At 49.4% G+C, this 16,426-nt stretch overlaps 2 protein-coding genes across 3 annotated transcripts in view; both read left to right on the plus strand.

Moving 5' to 3' along the window:
- Window positions 1-7,829, plus strand: part of LOC137445004 (nebulette-like) — an 81,478-nt gene extending 73,649 nt beyond the window's left edge. Inside the window, exons 11-12 of the mRNA XM_068146407.1 lie at window positions 7,520-7,630; window positions 7,824-7,829. Coding sequence (XP_068002508.1) covers window positions 7,520-7,630; window positions 7,824-7,829 — 117 coding nt within the window. The remainder of the gene's footprint in view (window positions 1-7,519; window positions 7,631-7,823) is intronic.
- Window positions 1-16,426, plus strand: part of LOC137444980 (LIM zinc-binding domain-containing Nebulette) — a 354,339-nt gene that overhangs the window by 250,989 nt on the left and 86,924 nt on the right. The window lies entirely within an intron of this gene.

Consider the following 16,426-nt stretch of genomic DNA (forward strand, 5'->3'; position numbering starts at 1 on the left):
GCTCCTGTTGAGCTTTTTGTCCACCAGCACCCCCAGGTCTCTCTCCTCAGGGCTGCTTTCCAGCCAGTTACTGCCCAGCCTGGATTTGTGCCTGGGATTGCCTCGACCCAGCTGCAGGACCCTGCTCTTGGTCTTATTGAACTTCATGAGGTTGGCTTGTGCCCACCTCTCCAGCCTGTCCAGGTCCCTCTGGATGGATCCCTTCCCTCCAGCTGTCTGCTGCACCACACAGCTTGGTGTCATCAGCAAACTTGCTGAGGGTGCACTCAATGCCACTGTCCATGTCCCCCACAAAGATGTTGAACAAGCCTGGTCCCAGGACTGATCCCTGAGGGACTCTGCTTGTCCCTGGCCTCCACTGGGACATGGAGCCCTTGACAGCCACTCTTTGGGTGCGGCCATCAAGCCAGTTCCTTATCCATCTACTGGTCCACCCATCAAACCCATGTGTCACCAGCCTGGAGACCAGGATGTGGTATGGGACAGTTGAACACCCTGACAAAGGAGCTTCTCCTCCTCTGGAGCTTTCTCCCCACCTTGGCTGTATTGATCCACACTCAATTCCCTCTTCAGGATACACAGGAAAAACAAACCCATGACTCCTTCTGCTGGCTTTTGCAAAAAGTCCACATTGCTTCTCTTGTGTTTTGTGTAGAATTGACACACAGACGGAAACAAAACCTTGAGTCCTGTGTCCAGTTCTGGGCCTCTCAGTTTAGGAAAGATGTTGAGATGCTGGAAGGTGTCCAGAGAAGGGCAACAAGGCTGGGGAGGGGTCTGGAGCACAGCCCTGTGAGGAGAGGCTGAGGGAGCTGGGGTTGCTTAGCCTGGAGAAGAGGAGGCTCAGGGGAGACCTTCTTGCTCTCTACAACTCCCTGCAGTGAGGTTGTAGCCAGGTGGGGGTTGGTCTCTTCTCCCAGGCCCCCAGCACCAGAACAAGAGGACACAGTTTCAAGCTGTGCCAGGGGAGGTTCTGGCTGGATGTTAGGAAGAAGTTTTTCATAGAAAGAGAGATTGGCCATTGGAATGTGCTGCCCAGGGAGGTGGTGGAGGGACTGGATGAGGCACTTGGTGCTATGTTTTAGTTGATTGGATGGTGTTGGGTGATAGGTTGGACCTGATGATTTCTGAGGTCTTTTCCAACCTGGTCTGGTCTGGTCTATTCTATTTCTATTCTATTCTAATTCTATTCTATACTAATTCTAATCTTATTCTAATCTTATCCTATCCTATCCTATCCTATCCTATCCTATCCTATCCTATCCTATCCTATCCTATCCTATCCTATCCTATCCTATCCTATCCTATCCTATCCTATCCTTTCTATTCTAAAACCCCACAGAGAAGGAAATCCATCCACAGTGTTGACAACAAAACCATGGCACTGTTGATGGGGAATAAATGAAGTTTTGTAGCTTTGCATACTTGGGTGGCTTTTAGTGATCACATTTTTCCCTCTATGCAGCAAATTTGGCTTTCTAAATAGCTTTCTTGAGGCTGAGCACTTAGATTTTCCTTCCTCTTCCTCTTTTGTCATAGCTGTTGGTGGGTAAGCTAGAGAGAGCAGGAGAAATCCCTGCCTCCACTGTGTATCTTCACCCTTTGCCAGCCTGCAAAGCTCTCCCCAGTTTCCCTGTTCTCAGCAATGCAGTAATGAAGCTGATGAGAGCAGTCTAGGCAGTGAGGCCTCAGTTTGATTTTCCTGTAAGGTCAGAGGTTGGACTTGGTGCTCCTGAGGGTCTGCTCCAACCTGAACGTTTCTGTGAGTCTAACAGCAGGATGCTGCATCTTGCAGCACACCTGAGACAGCTCAGATATGCCTCCTGAGGTTGCAGCTGGGCAGGAGGTGAGAGGAGGCTGCAAATGGAGAATTCCTGCTTCCCTCCACTTCCACAGCAGCTCAGCACAGCCTTGCCTGTGGCTCTCATGGTCTGCATGGTGGATGCCATGATGTGGCAGGTGGGTTGGGGCAGCCCTAGGTACCAATCCAGCCTGGGGGTGATGAGACTGAGAGCAGCCCTGCAGAGAAGGACTTGGGGTGCTGAGAGGGAGAAACTGGGCAGGAGCCAGCAATGGGCACTGGCAGCACAGAATGCCAAGGGCAGCCTGGGCTGCATCCAAAGCAGTGTGACCAGAGATGGAGAGAGGAGATCCTGCCCCTCTACTCTGCTCTGTTCTGCTCTGCTCTGGGGAGACCTCCCCTGCAGGGCTGTGTCCAGCTGAGGGGACACCAACACAGGAGAAACCTGGAGCTGCTGGAGAGGCTCCAGAGGAGGCCACCAAGATGCTTAGAGGGCTGCAGAAGCTCTGCTGTGGGTTCAGGCTGGCAGAGTTGGGACTGTGCAGCCTGCAGAAGGGAAGGCTCCAGGCAGAGCTGAGAGCTGCATTTCCATCTCTGCAGGGGAGCCGCAGGCAGGCTGGGGAGGGACTGTTCAGAAGGGGCTGTGGGGATAGGCCCAGGGGCAGTGGTTTGGAAGTGGAGCAGGGCAGGGTTAGGTTGGACATCAGGAGGGAGTTGTGCACAGGGAGGGTGGGGAGAGACTGGCACAGGCTGCCCAGGGAGGTGGTGGAAGCTCTATCCCTGCAGACGTTCAAGGTGAGGCTGGACAGGGCTCTGGGCAGCCTGCTCTAGTTGGAGGTGCCCTGCCCATGACAGGGGGCTGCAACTGGATGACCTTTAAGATCCCTTCCAACCCAAACCATTCTGTGATTCTATGTCCATTCTCCCTGCAGGAAGGCTGCACAAGGTTACCTTTGAGAGTCCCTTCCAAGCTGATGCATTCTGTGCCTCTCTGCTTCTGAGGTAGACATGGCTGGGTGTCCCAGGACACTGGAACCCTTCAGTGGTGGTTTACAGGAGGGGGATAAACAACCAGCAAGATGCAGCATGAAGTGCAGCATGAAGGAGAAAGGTGCTGAGGGACAGAAGACCTTTTCCACCACTGCCAAGTATGCTCACATGAGCCTGGCACTGCAGGACAGCAAAGCAGGGCTGAGGGAAATCCAGCAGGAGCAGGGGGTGACTGCCCCAGGGACTCAGCTCTGGGGAGGCCACACCTCGAATGCTGTGTCCAGTTTTGGGCACTCAGCACAAGAGAGATGTGGAGGTGCTGGAGCCAGGGCAGAGCAGGGCAAGGAAGCTGGGAAGGGCCTGGAGAATAAATCTAATGAGGAGAGACTGAAGGAGCTGGGGATGGTTATTGTGAACCAGAGGAGGCTGAGGGCAGACCTCATGGCTGTCTCCAGCTCCCTGAAAGAAGGCTGTGGAGAGGTTGGTGCTGGTCCCTTTTCTGGGAAAAATTGCAGTTTTCCTGTGGAGAACCTTTCTGGAGAAAGATTTCTGATCACTATTAGCTCCGTGCCAAGGCTTTTGCTTGTCTGAAGAGCAGAACACTGAGTCCTTCCCTATGCAGAGAGTTACTCTTTGTTTTTCAATAGGATGTCACAACCAATAATGAAAATATTTAAAATTGCTTGAGGGAGGAACCAGTGTTGGGAAGAAAGAAAGAAAACAATCAAAAAAAGCATTTCATCACTTTCTTCATCACTTTGTTCCTGCCATCTGAAGAGATTGCATTGTTCTTCTTCTTATCTGAAAGGAATAATCTAAAGCAAACTGAAGGCAGTTTAATTTTCTCCTTTGCACAGGGCAATAGCTCAAGTAGCAACTGTATGCCAGTGCTCTGCTTATAAAGATGGTGAGCCAAGGGAATCTTTATTTGCAGCTTCCAGAGAAATGATAGTATCATAGTATCAGTCAGGGTTGGAAGGGACCACAAGGATCATCCAGTTCCAACCCCCCTGTCATGGGCAGGGACACCAGAGCCTCATCCAGCCTGGTCTTAAACACCTCCAGGGACAGGGCCTCAACCACCTCCCTGGACAACCCATTCCAGGGCTTCACCACTCTTATGGTGAAGAACTTCCTCCTCACATCTCACCTGAATCTCCCCACCTCCAGCTTCATTCCATTGCCCCTAGTCCTATCACTACCTGAGATCCTGAGCAGTCCCTCCCCAGCCTTCTTGGAGCCCCCTTCAGATACTGGAAGGCCACAATGAGGTCACCTGGGAGCCTTCTCTTCTGCAGACTGAACAGCCCCAACTCCTTCAGTCTGTCCTCACAGGAGAGGTGCAGACTTTCTCATTCCTTGTGGGTGGAACCCTCCTTTAACTTTCATATCTAATTTTTAGGTTTGAGTTTTACTGCTTCATTTACAGTCATGTTACACATGAGCAAACTGTGTGATCACAGAATCACCAAGGTTGGAAGAGACCTACCTCAAAGATCATCAAGTCCAACCTGTCACCACAGACCTCATGACTAAACCATGGCACCAAGTGCCACATCCAATCCCCTCTTGAACACCTCCAGGGATGGTGACTCCACCACCTCCCTGGGCAGCACATTCCAATGGTGAATGACTCTCTCTGTGAAGAACTTTCTCCTCACCTCCAGCCTAAATTTCCCCTGGTGCAGCTTGAGACTGTGTCCTCTTGATGTAGTATTTAATTTTCTTTTAATGGTATCTAATCTTCAACCCACCACAGACCTCCAAAGGTCATCCAGTTCAACCCCTCTGCAGTCAGCAGAGGCATCCTCAACTAGATCAGGTTGCCCAGCACCCGGTCAAGCCTCCAATCTGAATCTACTCTTTTCTGGTTTGAAGCCCTTGCCCCTTGTCCTGTCACTGCAGGCCTTTGTAATGCTCATGATTGACTCTCTTTTTGTGGTAGCAGGTGTTAGTCCCCTGGAGCAAAACTAGAAGCGGGTAGATTCAGATTGGATGTTAGCAAGTAGTTCTTCCCCATGAGGGTGGTGAGAGACTGGCACAGGTTGCCCAGGGAGGTGGTGGAAGCCTCCTGGCTGGAGGTGTTTGCAGCCAGGCTGGCTGTGGCTGTGAGCAACCTGATATACTGTGAGGTGTGGGGGGGTTGGAACTGGCTGATCCTTGAGGTCCCTTCCAACCCTAACAATTCTGTAATTCTATGAATTCTCTAGTTTTGTTTTATGCAGATCCATCAGGTAACCTAGTTCCCCATCTGGGGATTCACAGGGCATTTTCTGTCTTCTTGAATGCTCCCACCTACCAAATCCTGCACTACAGATTTTAAGCTCAGTGCTCAGCTCACTGCAGTGGTGGGAAAGAGAAAATCAAACATTTAGGAGTGTTTAATGTATTCCAAACCAGAGAGTCAGTCAGAGGTAAGTGAAAGGAGCACAAAAGCCTTCCTTAGTGCAGCCTCCCATTGACATGCCGGGGTACAAAAAATGAGCACTTAGAAATGAGTTCAATCTGAAGCTTTCCCTCCCTAAATAATTGCCTGGCATTTCCTGAGTTAATAAATGGTGTTAGCAGAGAGGAGAGGTTACATCAGTGACCTCCAACACTTGATCTCTCTATAGAGTAGTTTCCTATGTAGATTGGATGAAGAAAATCCAATTTAGCTAAAACTTGGCCACGAAAGGAGAAATAAATGTACACATGCTAACATGTACAGCAGGGGTTCTAAAGATATTGATGAAATGATCCTCAGAGCCATGTTTTCATGTTACTTGGAACTGATCAACAGATCTGGGAGTAGTTCTGCAGTAAACTGTTCAAAATCAAAGTAGACAGCTGTTGAACTCCTCCCAGCCCCTGATGGCTTCAAGGGTACTTATTTGGAAAGCAGCTTTTTATGGGTCTGCTTTTCAGAACAGTATTCAATGGGAAACATCTTTAAAGTGACAATGGGTAGCAGGAGAAGCAGCAAAAGGCTTTTGGGGGGCATATGGTTATACAGTAATTACACTTCTGTCATTTGTCAGTGATGCTTTGGTCTGGGTAAAGATTATTTGCTTAGCCAGTTGCAAGATCAGTGTAGGGATATTAGAGACCTTTTTGAGTCATGTTTGTTTCCCCAGAGGCCTGCTCATGTTGGATTTATGCTGTACAGGGAGATGGCACATCTTAAGTTTCCTCATTTGATACTTTCCTTCATATAGTAGCAGTGCAAACCCCCTTTGCCTTTTGGTCTTAAACTCTCAGCCTGTATATCATTCTGTAATCTGAGACGGGACAGATACTAATATATTGCCTTGGGCACCCTGATCTGTGACTCAGATGCAATCTTGCTGCCTTAAACACAAACAGATACAGCATTTTCTCACAGTTCTAGGATCCTGTCCTAAATGAGTCCAAACCACCATCATCAAGAGCTCCCATCTCAAAACTTCCACAGTATTGTTTTATTGCTGTTGCAGGCTTTGGGTTCAGATCCTTCCTTCTCCTGATCAGCTTTCAGCCTTGTTTAGTATTTGCTGTTTTCCTGGGGATTGTTTTAAGGCTTGCTCCTGGGAGCTGTTAGAAACTGAATTTTCTTGATGCTTGCTGCTTCTTCAAGTGAATTTTCATAATGCAAGCCTAAAATCCTCTGACAAGGTGAAGTGCAAGAGCAGCTTCTTGGGCAGGTTTTGCACACGAGTGTGGCTGTGTGAGTGTGCAGCAGTGCAGTGGGAGCTGGATCAGTGCCCAACATTTATATCCTGCACCCAAACTTGTGCTTAGATTCACAATCCAGTTCCAGTTTCCTTCACCATTGTGACAACTGACTGCAAATCTTCTCCTTCTTTGTGACCCTGGAGGCTAGTCAAATCATGTGTTGTGCTAGTCAGTTCCTAACAGTGGAAGAAAGAGCTAGTTGGGCTGTGAGTATTTAACCTAAACTTCTTTATTTATGAGGAATGCACAAAATCTTTTTTTTCCTTTCATATTTTTTTCTTTCTTTGATTTTTTTTTCCTCCCTGAAAACAGGAGGCGAAAAAAAAAAGTTACTTAGCTGACAAATTCAGCTGCTGTGAGCAAAAACCCCTTTGGCTTGTGCTTTTACCCAGGCTGTCTTCTCACCTTCTTTAAAGTTCATTTTCTGTATATTTCTTTTTTGTGCCCCCCTTCCCCCTCTCTGTCTACTCATATCTGTGTTGCAATAACAGATGCAGAGAAATCTCCCTGCTGCCTGTGTCTCAGATGTCTGTTTTGGGTGGAAGCTGCTCTTGTTTCAGAGTTCTGGTTCCATTAAGGAGCTTAATTATTTATTACATTTCTTCCTGCACGCAGACAGACTCCAACACTGGGTTTAACCCAGCTCATGTTATTATACCTGCTCTACTGAGGTCACAAAAGGATCACAGGCTGTTGGGGGTTGGAAGGGACCTCTGGAGGTCTTCCAGTCCAACCCCCCTGCCAGACTAGGAGCAGAGAATCCAGCACAGGTCACACAGGAACACATCCAGACAGGGCTGCAAAGGCTCCAGAGAAGGAGACTCCACAACCTCTCTGGGCAGCCTGTTCCAGGGTTCTGGGACCCTCACAGTGAAGAAGTTCCTCCTCATGTTGAGGTGGAACCTCCTCTGCTGGATTTTCCATCCATTACCCCTTGTCCTATCCCAGGGTGCAAGTGAACAGAGCCTGTCCCCTCCCTCTTGACCCCCAGCCCTCAGATATTTATAACCATTTGTTGATGTCGCTCTTTCCCAGGTTCTTTACACACAAAAACATGCTGCTGAGAAAGGAACCTCGGACTATGCACATATGAAGGAGCCTCCAGATATTAAGCATGCCATGGAAGTCACTAAACACCAGAGTGATGTAAGTAGAGCCCCATCTGAAATGAGCCTGCTTGTTTTGTGTAGGTACATCCATTAGAGCCAAATGCAATGAGCTGGTCAGGGAAGATTTTCATCTTTCATTAGCTGCTGGGTTTTTTTTTCCCATGTTATTTGCACCAAAGTAATTTGGCACATGATGTGTGTGTGTGTGTGTGTGTGTGTGTGTGTGTGAGAAATAGTCTACCAAGTAATGGTGTGTGACTTTTATTCTAAATGGCAGTGGGAAGCAGCTGCTGTTGTTGCTGCTGTGTGACAAGCAATGTGTGTTTATGGTATTGTTTATTAGGAGTAAATGTTATGATGTTAGTAAATGTTATTAAGTGCTGCCACTTGGAAATCAAATGACAAAGGCAGGCTCTCTGAAGTCACTTGCACTCACCCTCTGCTTCAGAAGTGTATAAAGCTCTCTGTGTGCACGAAACAAACACAGATTTGTTTTCAGGCTGCAAAGCAACTTCATGGAGAAAGACTTTGGAGTAGTAGTGGACAGGAAAGTATCCATGGGCCAGCAATGTGCCCATGTGGCCAAGAGGGCCAATGGTATCCTCAGATAGAATAGAATAGAATAGTACAATAGAATAAACCAAGTTGGAGGAGACCTTCAAGATCATTGTGTCCAACACCACCTAAACAACTAAACCATGCAACCAAGCAACCTATCAAGTCTCCTCCTGAACACTTCCAATGATGGTGACTCCACCACCTCCCAGGCAGCCCATTCCAATGGGCAATCTCTCTATGAAGAACTTCTTCCTAACATCCAGTCTAAACCTCCCCTGGTGCAGCTTGAGACTGTGTCCTCTTGTTCTGGTGCTGGGTGCCTGTGAGAAGAGACCAACCCCCACCTGGCTACAACCTCCCTTCAGGGAGTTGTAGACAGCAAGAAGGTCTCCTCTGAGCCTCCTCCTCTCCAGGCTAAGCAACCCCAGCTCCCTCAGCCTCTCCTCACAGGGCTGTGCTCCAGACCCCTCCCCAGCTTTGCTGCCCTTCTCTGGACACCTTCCAGCATCTCAACATCTTTCCTAAACTGAGGGCCCAGAACTGGACACAGGACTGAAGGTGTGGCCTAACCAGTGGTGAGTACAGGGGCAGAATGACCTCCCTGGATGCCATTGGCCTTTTTGCCCACCTGGGCACGCTGCGGGCATCAAGAAAAGTGTGTCCAGCAGGTCCAGGGAGTCTCCTCCCCATCTACTCTGCTCTGGTGAGACCACAGCTGGAGTACTTTGGAGCCCAGTTTTGGGCTCCCCAGTTCAGGAGGGTCAAGGATATACTGGAGAGAGTCCAATGGAGAGCTATGAAGATGACGAGGGGACTGGAACACCTCTCTTATGAAGAATGAGAGACCTGGGAGTGTTTAGTCTGGAGAAGAGAAGGCTGAGAGGGGATCTGATCAATGTCTATCAATATCTGAGGGGTAGGTGTTGAGATGAAGGTGCCAGGCTCTTTTCAATGGTGTCCTGTAATAGGATGAGGGTCAATGGATACAAACTGGAACACAGGAAGTTCCACCTCAACATGAGGAGAAACTTCTTCGGTGTGAGGCTTCTGGAGCCCTGGAGCAGGCTGTGTAGAGAGGTTGTGGGGTCTCCTCTAGGCACTTTTCAAAAGCCACCTGGATGTGTTCCTGTGTGACCTGCCCTGGGTGATCCTGCTTTGGCAGGGGGGTTGGACTTGGTGATCTCTAGAGGTCCTTCCAAACCCTAACATTGTGTGATTCTGTGATTCTCTGTTTCTCTGAACACCAGCATGGTTTCAGTGTCTTCCACTCTCAAGGCTTAGTTCCTCAAGTGTTCTGTATAGGGAAGAGAAGGGGCCTGTCTGCTTGTTCCTGTCTCATGAATACACAGCCATTGAGTTTCAGAGAACAGATTATGAATTATTGTAGAGAATCTAAGCTATGGAGTTCACTTCATTGCCTGGAATTGGTTTATGGAACTGACCAAACACATCCACTGAGTTTCAAAGAGCAGGTTATAAATTATTGTAGAGAATCTGCGCTGTAGAGTTCAGTTCACTGCCTGCAACTGGTTTATAGCACTGACCAAAGTGACTTAAATTTAGCAAATATTTGTAAAGCTGGCTGCCCTCCCCTCTCCCTGCCCTCTCACCTCTCCTCTCCCTCCCCTCTCCCCTCTTCTCTCCCTCCACTCTCCCTCCCCTCTCCCCTCTCCTCTCCCTCCCCTCTCCTCTCCCTCCCCTCTCCCCTCTCCTCTCCCTCCCTTCTCCTTCCCTCTCCCCTCCCCTCTCCCTCCCTTCTCCCTCCCTTCTCCCTCCCTTCTCCCTCCCTTCTCCCTCCCCTCTCCCTCCCTTCTTCCCCTCTCCCTCCCTTCTTCCCCTCTCCCTCCCTTCTTCCCCTCTCCCTCCCTTCTCCTTCCTCTCTCCCTCCCTTCTCCCTCCCTTCTCCCTCCCTTCTCCCTCCCTTCTCCCTCCCTTCTCCCTCTCTTCTCCCTCCCCTCTCCCTCCCTTCTTCCCCTCTCCCTCCCTTCTCCTTCCCCTCTTCCTCCCTCTCCCTCCCCTCTTCCTCACCCCTCCCTCCTCTCTCCCTCCCTTCTCCCTCCCTTCTCCTTCCCCTCTTCCTCCCTCTCCCTCCCCTCTTCCTCCCCCCTCCCTCCCCTCTCCCTCCCCTCTCCCTCCCTTCTCCCTCCCTTCTCCTTCCCCCCTCCCTCCCCTCTCCCTCCCCTCTCCCTCCTCTCTCCCTCCCCTGTCCCTCCCCTCTCCCTCCCCTCTCTCTCCCCTCTCCCTCCCCTCTCCTTCTCCTCTCCCCTCCTCTCCCCTTCCCTCCTCTCCTCCTCTCCTTATTAAGGTCTTTAATTCTGTAGATTTTTCACATTCTAAAAGCCTTAATAGTAGTATTTACATTATTTGATTAGTGTCAGGTTTGATGTCATGGTTAAGCTCAGTGCACCACTGCTGGGGGGCAAAAATGCTGCCAAGGTCAGTGTCTTGAATGCTTACAAGAGAAGGACATTTCAGGGGAAGATTGTCTAAAATAATGTGGTCATTGTGGAGGGTACACAAAGCCAGTGAGAACCAGTGACAGGTAAATACCTTCCAAGTTGTCACCCATTCCTCCTCTTCTTAGGTAGCCAAGTCAATTCAGAGAGGCATCTGGTTTTATAGGCCTTGTTTTCTCAGATACATGAGATGCTTGCTGCTAACAGTTCAGAAGGCAAAGCCTGGATGTTCATGGAATGGCTTAGGATGGAAGGGACCTCACACATTGTCTATTTCAAACCCCCTGCCATGTGCAGGGGACACTTCCCTACTAGACCTGGTTGCTCAAGGCCCTGTCCAACCTGGCCTTGAACACTTCCAGGGACAGTGCATCCACAGCCATTCTGGGCAGCCTATTCCTGAGTCTCAACCACCCTTGTACTGAAGAACTTCTTCCTCAGCTCCACTCTTACCCTGCTCTCCCTCAGCTTAAACCCATTCTCCCTTGTCCTGTTGCTAGACATCCTTATGAAAAGTCCTTCTGCAGCCTTCCTGTAGGTTCCTTTCAGGTATTGGGAAGGCAGCTCTAAGGTCCCTTTGGAATCTTCTCCTCTCTAGGCTGTAGCTCCTTCAGCCTGTCCTCACAGCACAGGTGCTCCAGCGCTTGGATCATCCTTGTGGCCTCCTCTGGACTTGTTCCAACAGCTCTGTGTCTGAGGCGTAGGAAGTTCCATGGAAACAGGAGGAAGAATTATTTCCTTGTGATGGTGACAGAGCCCCGGAGCAGGCTGCCCAGGGGGGTTGTGGAGTCTCCCTCTCTGGAGATATTCAGGACCTGCCTGGATGAGTTGCTGCGTGACCTGGTATAGGTGACCCTGCTCTGGCAGGAGGGTTGGACTGGGTGATCCCTCAAGGTCCCTTCCAGCCCCTAACATTCTGTGATTCCTACGCTGGGGACACCAGAACTGGACACAGTATTGGAGGTTCATTTTGAATTATCTTCAATTTACCCTGTCTTCCCTCCTGCCACTGTAACAAACCCTTGTAGGTTATGGAGGCTGCAAACTAAATGTCAGTGTTAGATGTATGTCTGTGTGTGCAGAATCTTGACAGCTGGCTGCTGATTAAAAGGCTGCTGGAAAACTTCAGGGAAGCATTATGTTTGAAGAATAACTTTTCCTTCTGCTGGGAAATACCTGCCTTGGAACTCCCAGCAGTAATTTGCAACCTGCCTTGATTACAGAATTCCTTCTTCCTGTCAGCCTCTGCCTGCCTCTGCAGTTGGAAGCGTGAGGATGTCACATTGACAGAGGGTAGGAGCTGGGAATGCAAACTTCTGGCCCTATAAGCAAGAGAATTGTTTTACCTAGCAGTAGGAATGATGGTGAAGTATTAAGGAACGAAGTAGTGTAGGGAGGAGAGCTGAGAACCCTCTGAGAGAAGGTGGTGGGACCAGAAGGGAATATGAGATGAGTTTTTGAATCAAATTCATCATGGTCTGAGGATTAGCAGGCTGGTGCAAAACCCACTCCCCTCCTACAGCTGTGCATCACCTGCTAACAGAATGAAGGGAGGGCAGGGTACAGATGTGAGAGTAAATGAAATGCAGTTGTTTCATCTTCTTTCACCCTTAAAGCAGGCAGAAAAAGAGAAAAAGAAGTAAGAGAGGAAATGAAGGCAAACATAGGAGGAAAAGATGTTTTGAGAAATGAGAACTTTGATCAGCATGTTTAAAACAGTGAAAAAACAGGAAGGAAATTCTTTCCAGCCTGAAACAACCTTCAAAACAGACTCCCAACGAACTCTCCAACAAACCCCTCCCCAGTGAGTTTCCTCTCTTTGAGACCAGGTTCTGGTTGCTCCCAGGGAGCTGCACTGTGCCGCACTGCACCGCGCCGGGAACGCGTCTTTAGCACACATCAAGGGGCAAGTTATGCAAGTGTAGTTGTTGTTCTGCAGTCCCCCAGCTCCTGGGGGGAATTGTTGGGGCACCGTGGTGAAGAGCTGTGAATTCCTTGGCTTTTAAGTGCAGGTCTAATTAAGAGCCCAGCGAGTTTTTGTCTTTGAGGCAGGGTGTGGAGCAGCGAGCATCCCAAACGGGGAGCGTCTGTCCTCCCCAGCTATTGCAGGCTGTTTGGAGAATCACAGCTTGGAGAGTGCAGGGGAATAAAAAAGGAGGGAAATTACTGGGGGAGTAGAAGGACAAAGCTCTTTTATCCACCTCTCAGTACAGCATACCTATGGGAGCAGAATGCCTGTTTACCTACAATGCTCTGCCAGCTCAACTCAACCTTTACATGCAAGGGTTTGCATCTAATAGGATTAGGATGTGTTTAAGAGTATTTGCTCAGCCTGAAAATAAGGCTGACATTTAGACCCAGCTCTGTGAAGTGTGCAATTTCCTTGAAAAATTAGGACTGTGTTCAACTTCCAGTAGGTTGGTGCTGACATTTTGAACCTCTCAGGGGTCAGTGCTGGGTCTGGTCCTGTTCAACATCTTCATCAATGCCATTGATGAGGGGACAGACAGAGTCTGCTCACAAGTTTGCTGAGGATATCAAGCTGGGAGGCTTGGCTGTGATGCCTGAAGGCTGTGAGGCCATTCAGAGACTTGGACAGGCTGAGAGCTGGGCAGAGAGGAACTTAGTGAGGCTCAACAAGGATAAGTGCAGAGTCCTGCACCTGGGAAGGAAGAATAAACTGCAGCAGTACAGGTTGGGAGGGGATCTGCTGGAGAGCAGCCCTGGGGAGAAGGACCTGGGAATACTGGTGGACAGCAAGTTCTGCATGGGACAGCATGCAGAATGGGGGCCAAGAAAGCCAAAGGGATCCTGGGGGGCATTCAGAGGAGTGTGTCCAGCAGAGCCAGGGAGGTTCTCCTCCCCCTCTACTCTGCCCTGCTGAGACCTCACCTGGAATATTGCATCCAGTTCTGGGCTCCCCAGTTCGAGGGACAGGGATCTGCTGGAGAGAGTCCAAGGGAGGGCTCCAAGGATGCTGCAGGGACTGCAGCACTGCCTGGGGAGGAGAGGCTGAGAGCCCTGGGGCTGTTTAGTCTGGAGAGGAGAAGGCTGAGAGGGATCTGATCAATGTCTATCAATAGCTGAGGGCCGGGGGTTAGGAAGGAAGGGACAGGAGCAGCCTCTGCTCACTTGTGCCCTGGGACAGAACAAGGAGCAATGGATGGAAACTGCAGCACAGGAGGTTCCACCTCAACATGAGGAAGAACTTCTTCACTGTGAGGGTCCCAGAGCACTGGAACAGGCTGCCCAGAGAGGTTGTGGAGTCTCCTTCTCTGGACTGTTTCAAGACCCATCTGGATGTGTTCCTGTGTGACCTGTGCTGGATTCTCTGGTCCTGCTCTGACAGGGGGTTTAGACTGGAAGATCTCCAGAGGTCCCTTCCAACCCCTAACATCCTGTGATCTGTGATCCTGTGATTCTGTCAGGAGCTGCAGGCCTCCACACCACTTTGAATGTCATTAATGTGCTCCGCTTGCGTGGGCTGAAGCTGCATAATAGGGAGATACTGTAAAACCTCCTGCACAATGTGATCATGTAGAGGAAAAACATCTTTCTCTTCTTTGTACTTAAACTGAGGAAAATTGCTCTCAAAAGAACAAAACTGACTTCTGTAATGATAGGGAATTTGCTTGAAAAGCAGTTGAAGTGCTCCGTATAATGCTTGTTTATCCAACCCAGGGTACTGCTCCCTGGAAATTGTGTTTGTGTTCTCTGAAGGCAATGTTTAATGATGTGACTGTGACAAACACAAAGGCTTTTGGAGGAAAGTGAAGTTGGGAGCATCACAGAATCATGGAATGGTAGGGGTTGGAAGAGACCTCCACCGATCATTGAGTCCAACCCCCCTGCCAGAGCAGGATCACCTAGGGCAGGTTGCACAGGAACACATCCAGGTGGGGTTTGAAAGTCTCCAGAGAAGGAGACTCCACAACTTCTCTGGGCAATCTGCTCTAGTGCTCTGGCACCCTCAAAGTGAAGAAGTTTCTGCTTAAGTTCAGGTGAAACCTCCTGTGTTCTAGTTTGTTCATCTGCCCCTTATCCTGTCCCTGGGCACCACTGAAAAGAGCCCAGCTCTGTTGTCTTGGCTCCCACTCTTTAGGTATTGATTAGCATTGATTAGCATCCCCACTCACGCTGCTCTTCTCTAGGCTAAAGAGCCCCAGCTGTCTCAGCCTCTCCTCATAAGAGTTGTTCCACTCCCCTTAGCATATTTGAGGCAGCCTACATTATTTCTGTGTTGGCTGATGCCATTCAGCTCCTGTAGAGGTTTCCAAACTTGGGACCAAAACTAGGTGCTGGCCCTTAGAAAACCATCAGGTCGCAAAGTAGTGATTTGCCTGACATGTAGCTGATGATCACATGGATGGAGGGAGTAATTGAACAGCAAAATGACATGCTTGTGGCCTGGGATAGGACAAGGGGCTATGGATGGAAACGACAATGGCCAATGGCATCCTGGCATGCATCAAGAATAGTGTGGCCAGCAGGAGCAGAGAGGTCATTGTGCCCTCTGCTCAGCACTGGTTAGGCCACACCTTGAGTCCTGTGTCCAGTTCTGGGCCACTCAGTTTAGGAAAGATGTTGAGCTGCTGGAAGGTGTCCAGAGAAGGGCAACAAAGCTGGGAGGGGTTTGGAGCACAGCCCTGTGAGGAGAGGCTGAGGGAGCTGGGGTTGCTTAGCCTGGAGAAGAGGAGGCTCAGGGGAGACCTTCTTGCTGTCTCCAACTCCCTGAAGGGAGGTTGTAGCCAGGAGGGGCTTGGTCTCTTCTCCCAGGCAGCCAGCACCAGAACAAGAGGACACAGTCTCAAGCTGTGCTAGGGGAGGTTTAGGCTGGATGTTAGGAAGAACTTCTTCATAGAAAGAGAGATTGGCCATTGGAATGTGCTGCCCAGGAGGGTGGTGGAGTCACCATCACTGGAGGTGTTTAGGAAGAGACTGGATGGGGTGCTTGGTGCCATGGTTTAGTTGATTGGATGGTGTTGAGTGATAGGTTGGACTTGATGATCTCAAAGGTCTCTTCCACCCTGGTCTGGTCTCTTCTGGTCTCCTCTTCTCTTTTCTCTTCTCTTCTCTTCTCTTCTCTTCTCTTCTCTTTTCTCTTCTCTTCTCTTCTCTTCTCTTCTCTTCTCTTCTCTTCTCTTCTCTTCTCTTCTCTTCTCTTCTCTTCTCTTCTCTTCTCTTCTCTTCTCTTCTCTTCTCTTCTCTTCTCTTCTCTTCTCTTCTCTTCTCTTCTCTTCTCTTCTCTTCTCTTCTCTTCTCTTCTCTTCTCTTCTCTTCTCTTCTCTTCTCTTCTCTTCTTCTCTTTCTATTGTACAGCACAGGAAGTTTCACCTCAAGATGAGGAAGAACTTTACTGTAAGGGTCACAGAGCACTGGAGCAGGCTGCCCAGAGAGATTGTGCAGTCATTTTGTCTGGCAACTTTTTAGACCCATCTGGATGTGTTCCTGTGTGACCTGTGCTAGGTTGTATGGTCTTGCTCTGACAGGGGGAATGGACTTGATGATCTCCAGAGCTGCCTTCCAACCCCTAACATCCTGTGATCCTGTGGCCCTGTGACATGAGAGGTTCCTAAAGCAAAAGTAACTCCTGCCACAATGTGCTGCACATAGATAGCATTTGAAGAAGGTGCTCAAAGCTGCGGATCAGAGTTTTGCCTGTTCCATGACCTGGCCCATTGTTATGAGTAGCAAGCCAACACATTATCCACAGTATCTTAGGAGTGTTTTCTTTCATTTTAGTGATATTGTGAGGTCACAGTCTACACACATGAAATTTACCTTCTTTCTAATATGGCCAAGTTGGCAGTTCTTAAACT

Source organism: Melanerpes formicivorus, unplaced genomic scaffold, assembly GCF_026170545.1.
Source record: "Melanerpes formicivorus ecotype bairdi unplaced genomic scaffold, bMelFor1.0.p_v2 SCAF_13, whole genome shotgun sequence".
Lineage (NCBI taxonomy): Eukaryota > Metazoa > Chordata > Aves > Piciformes > Picidae > Melanerpes > Melanerpes formicivorus.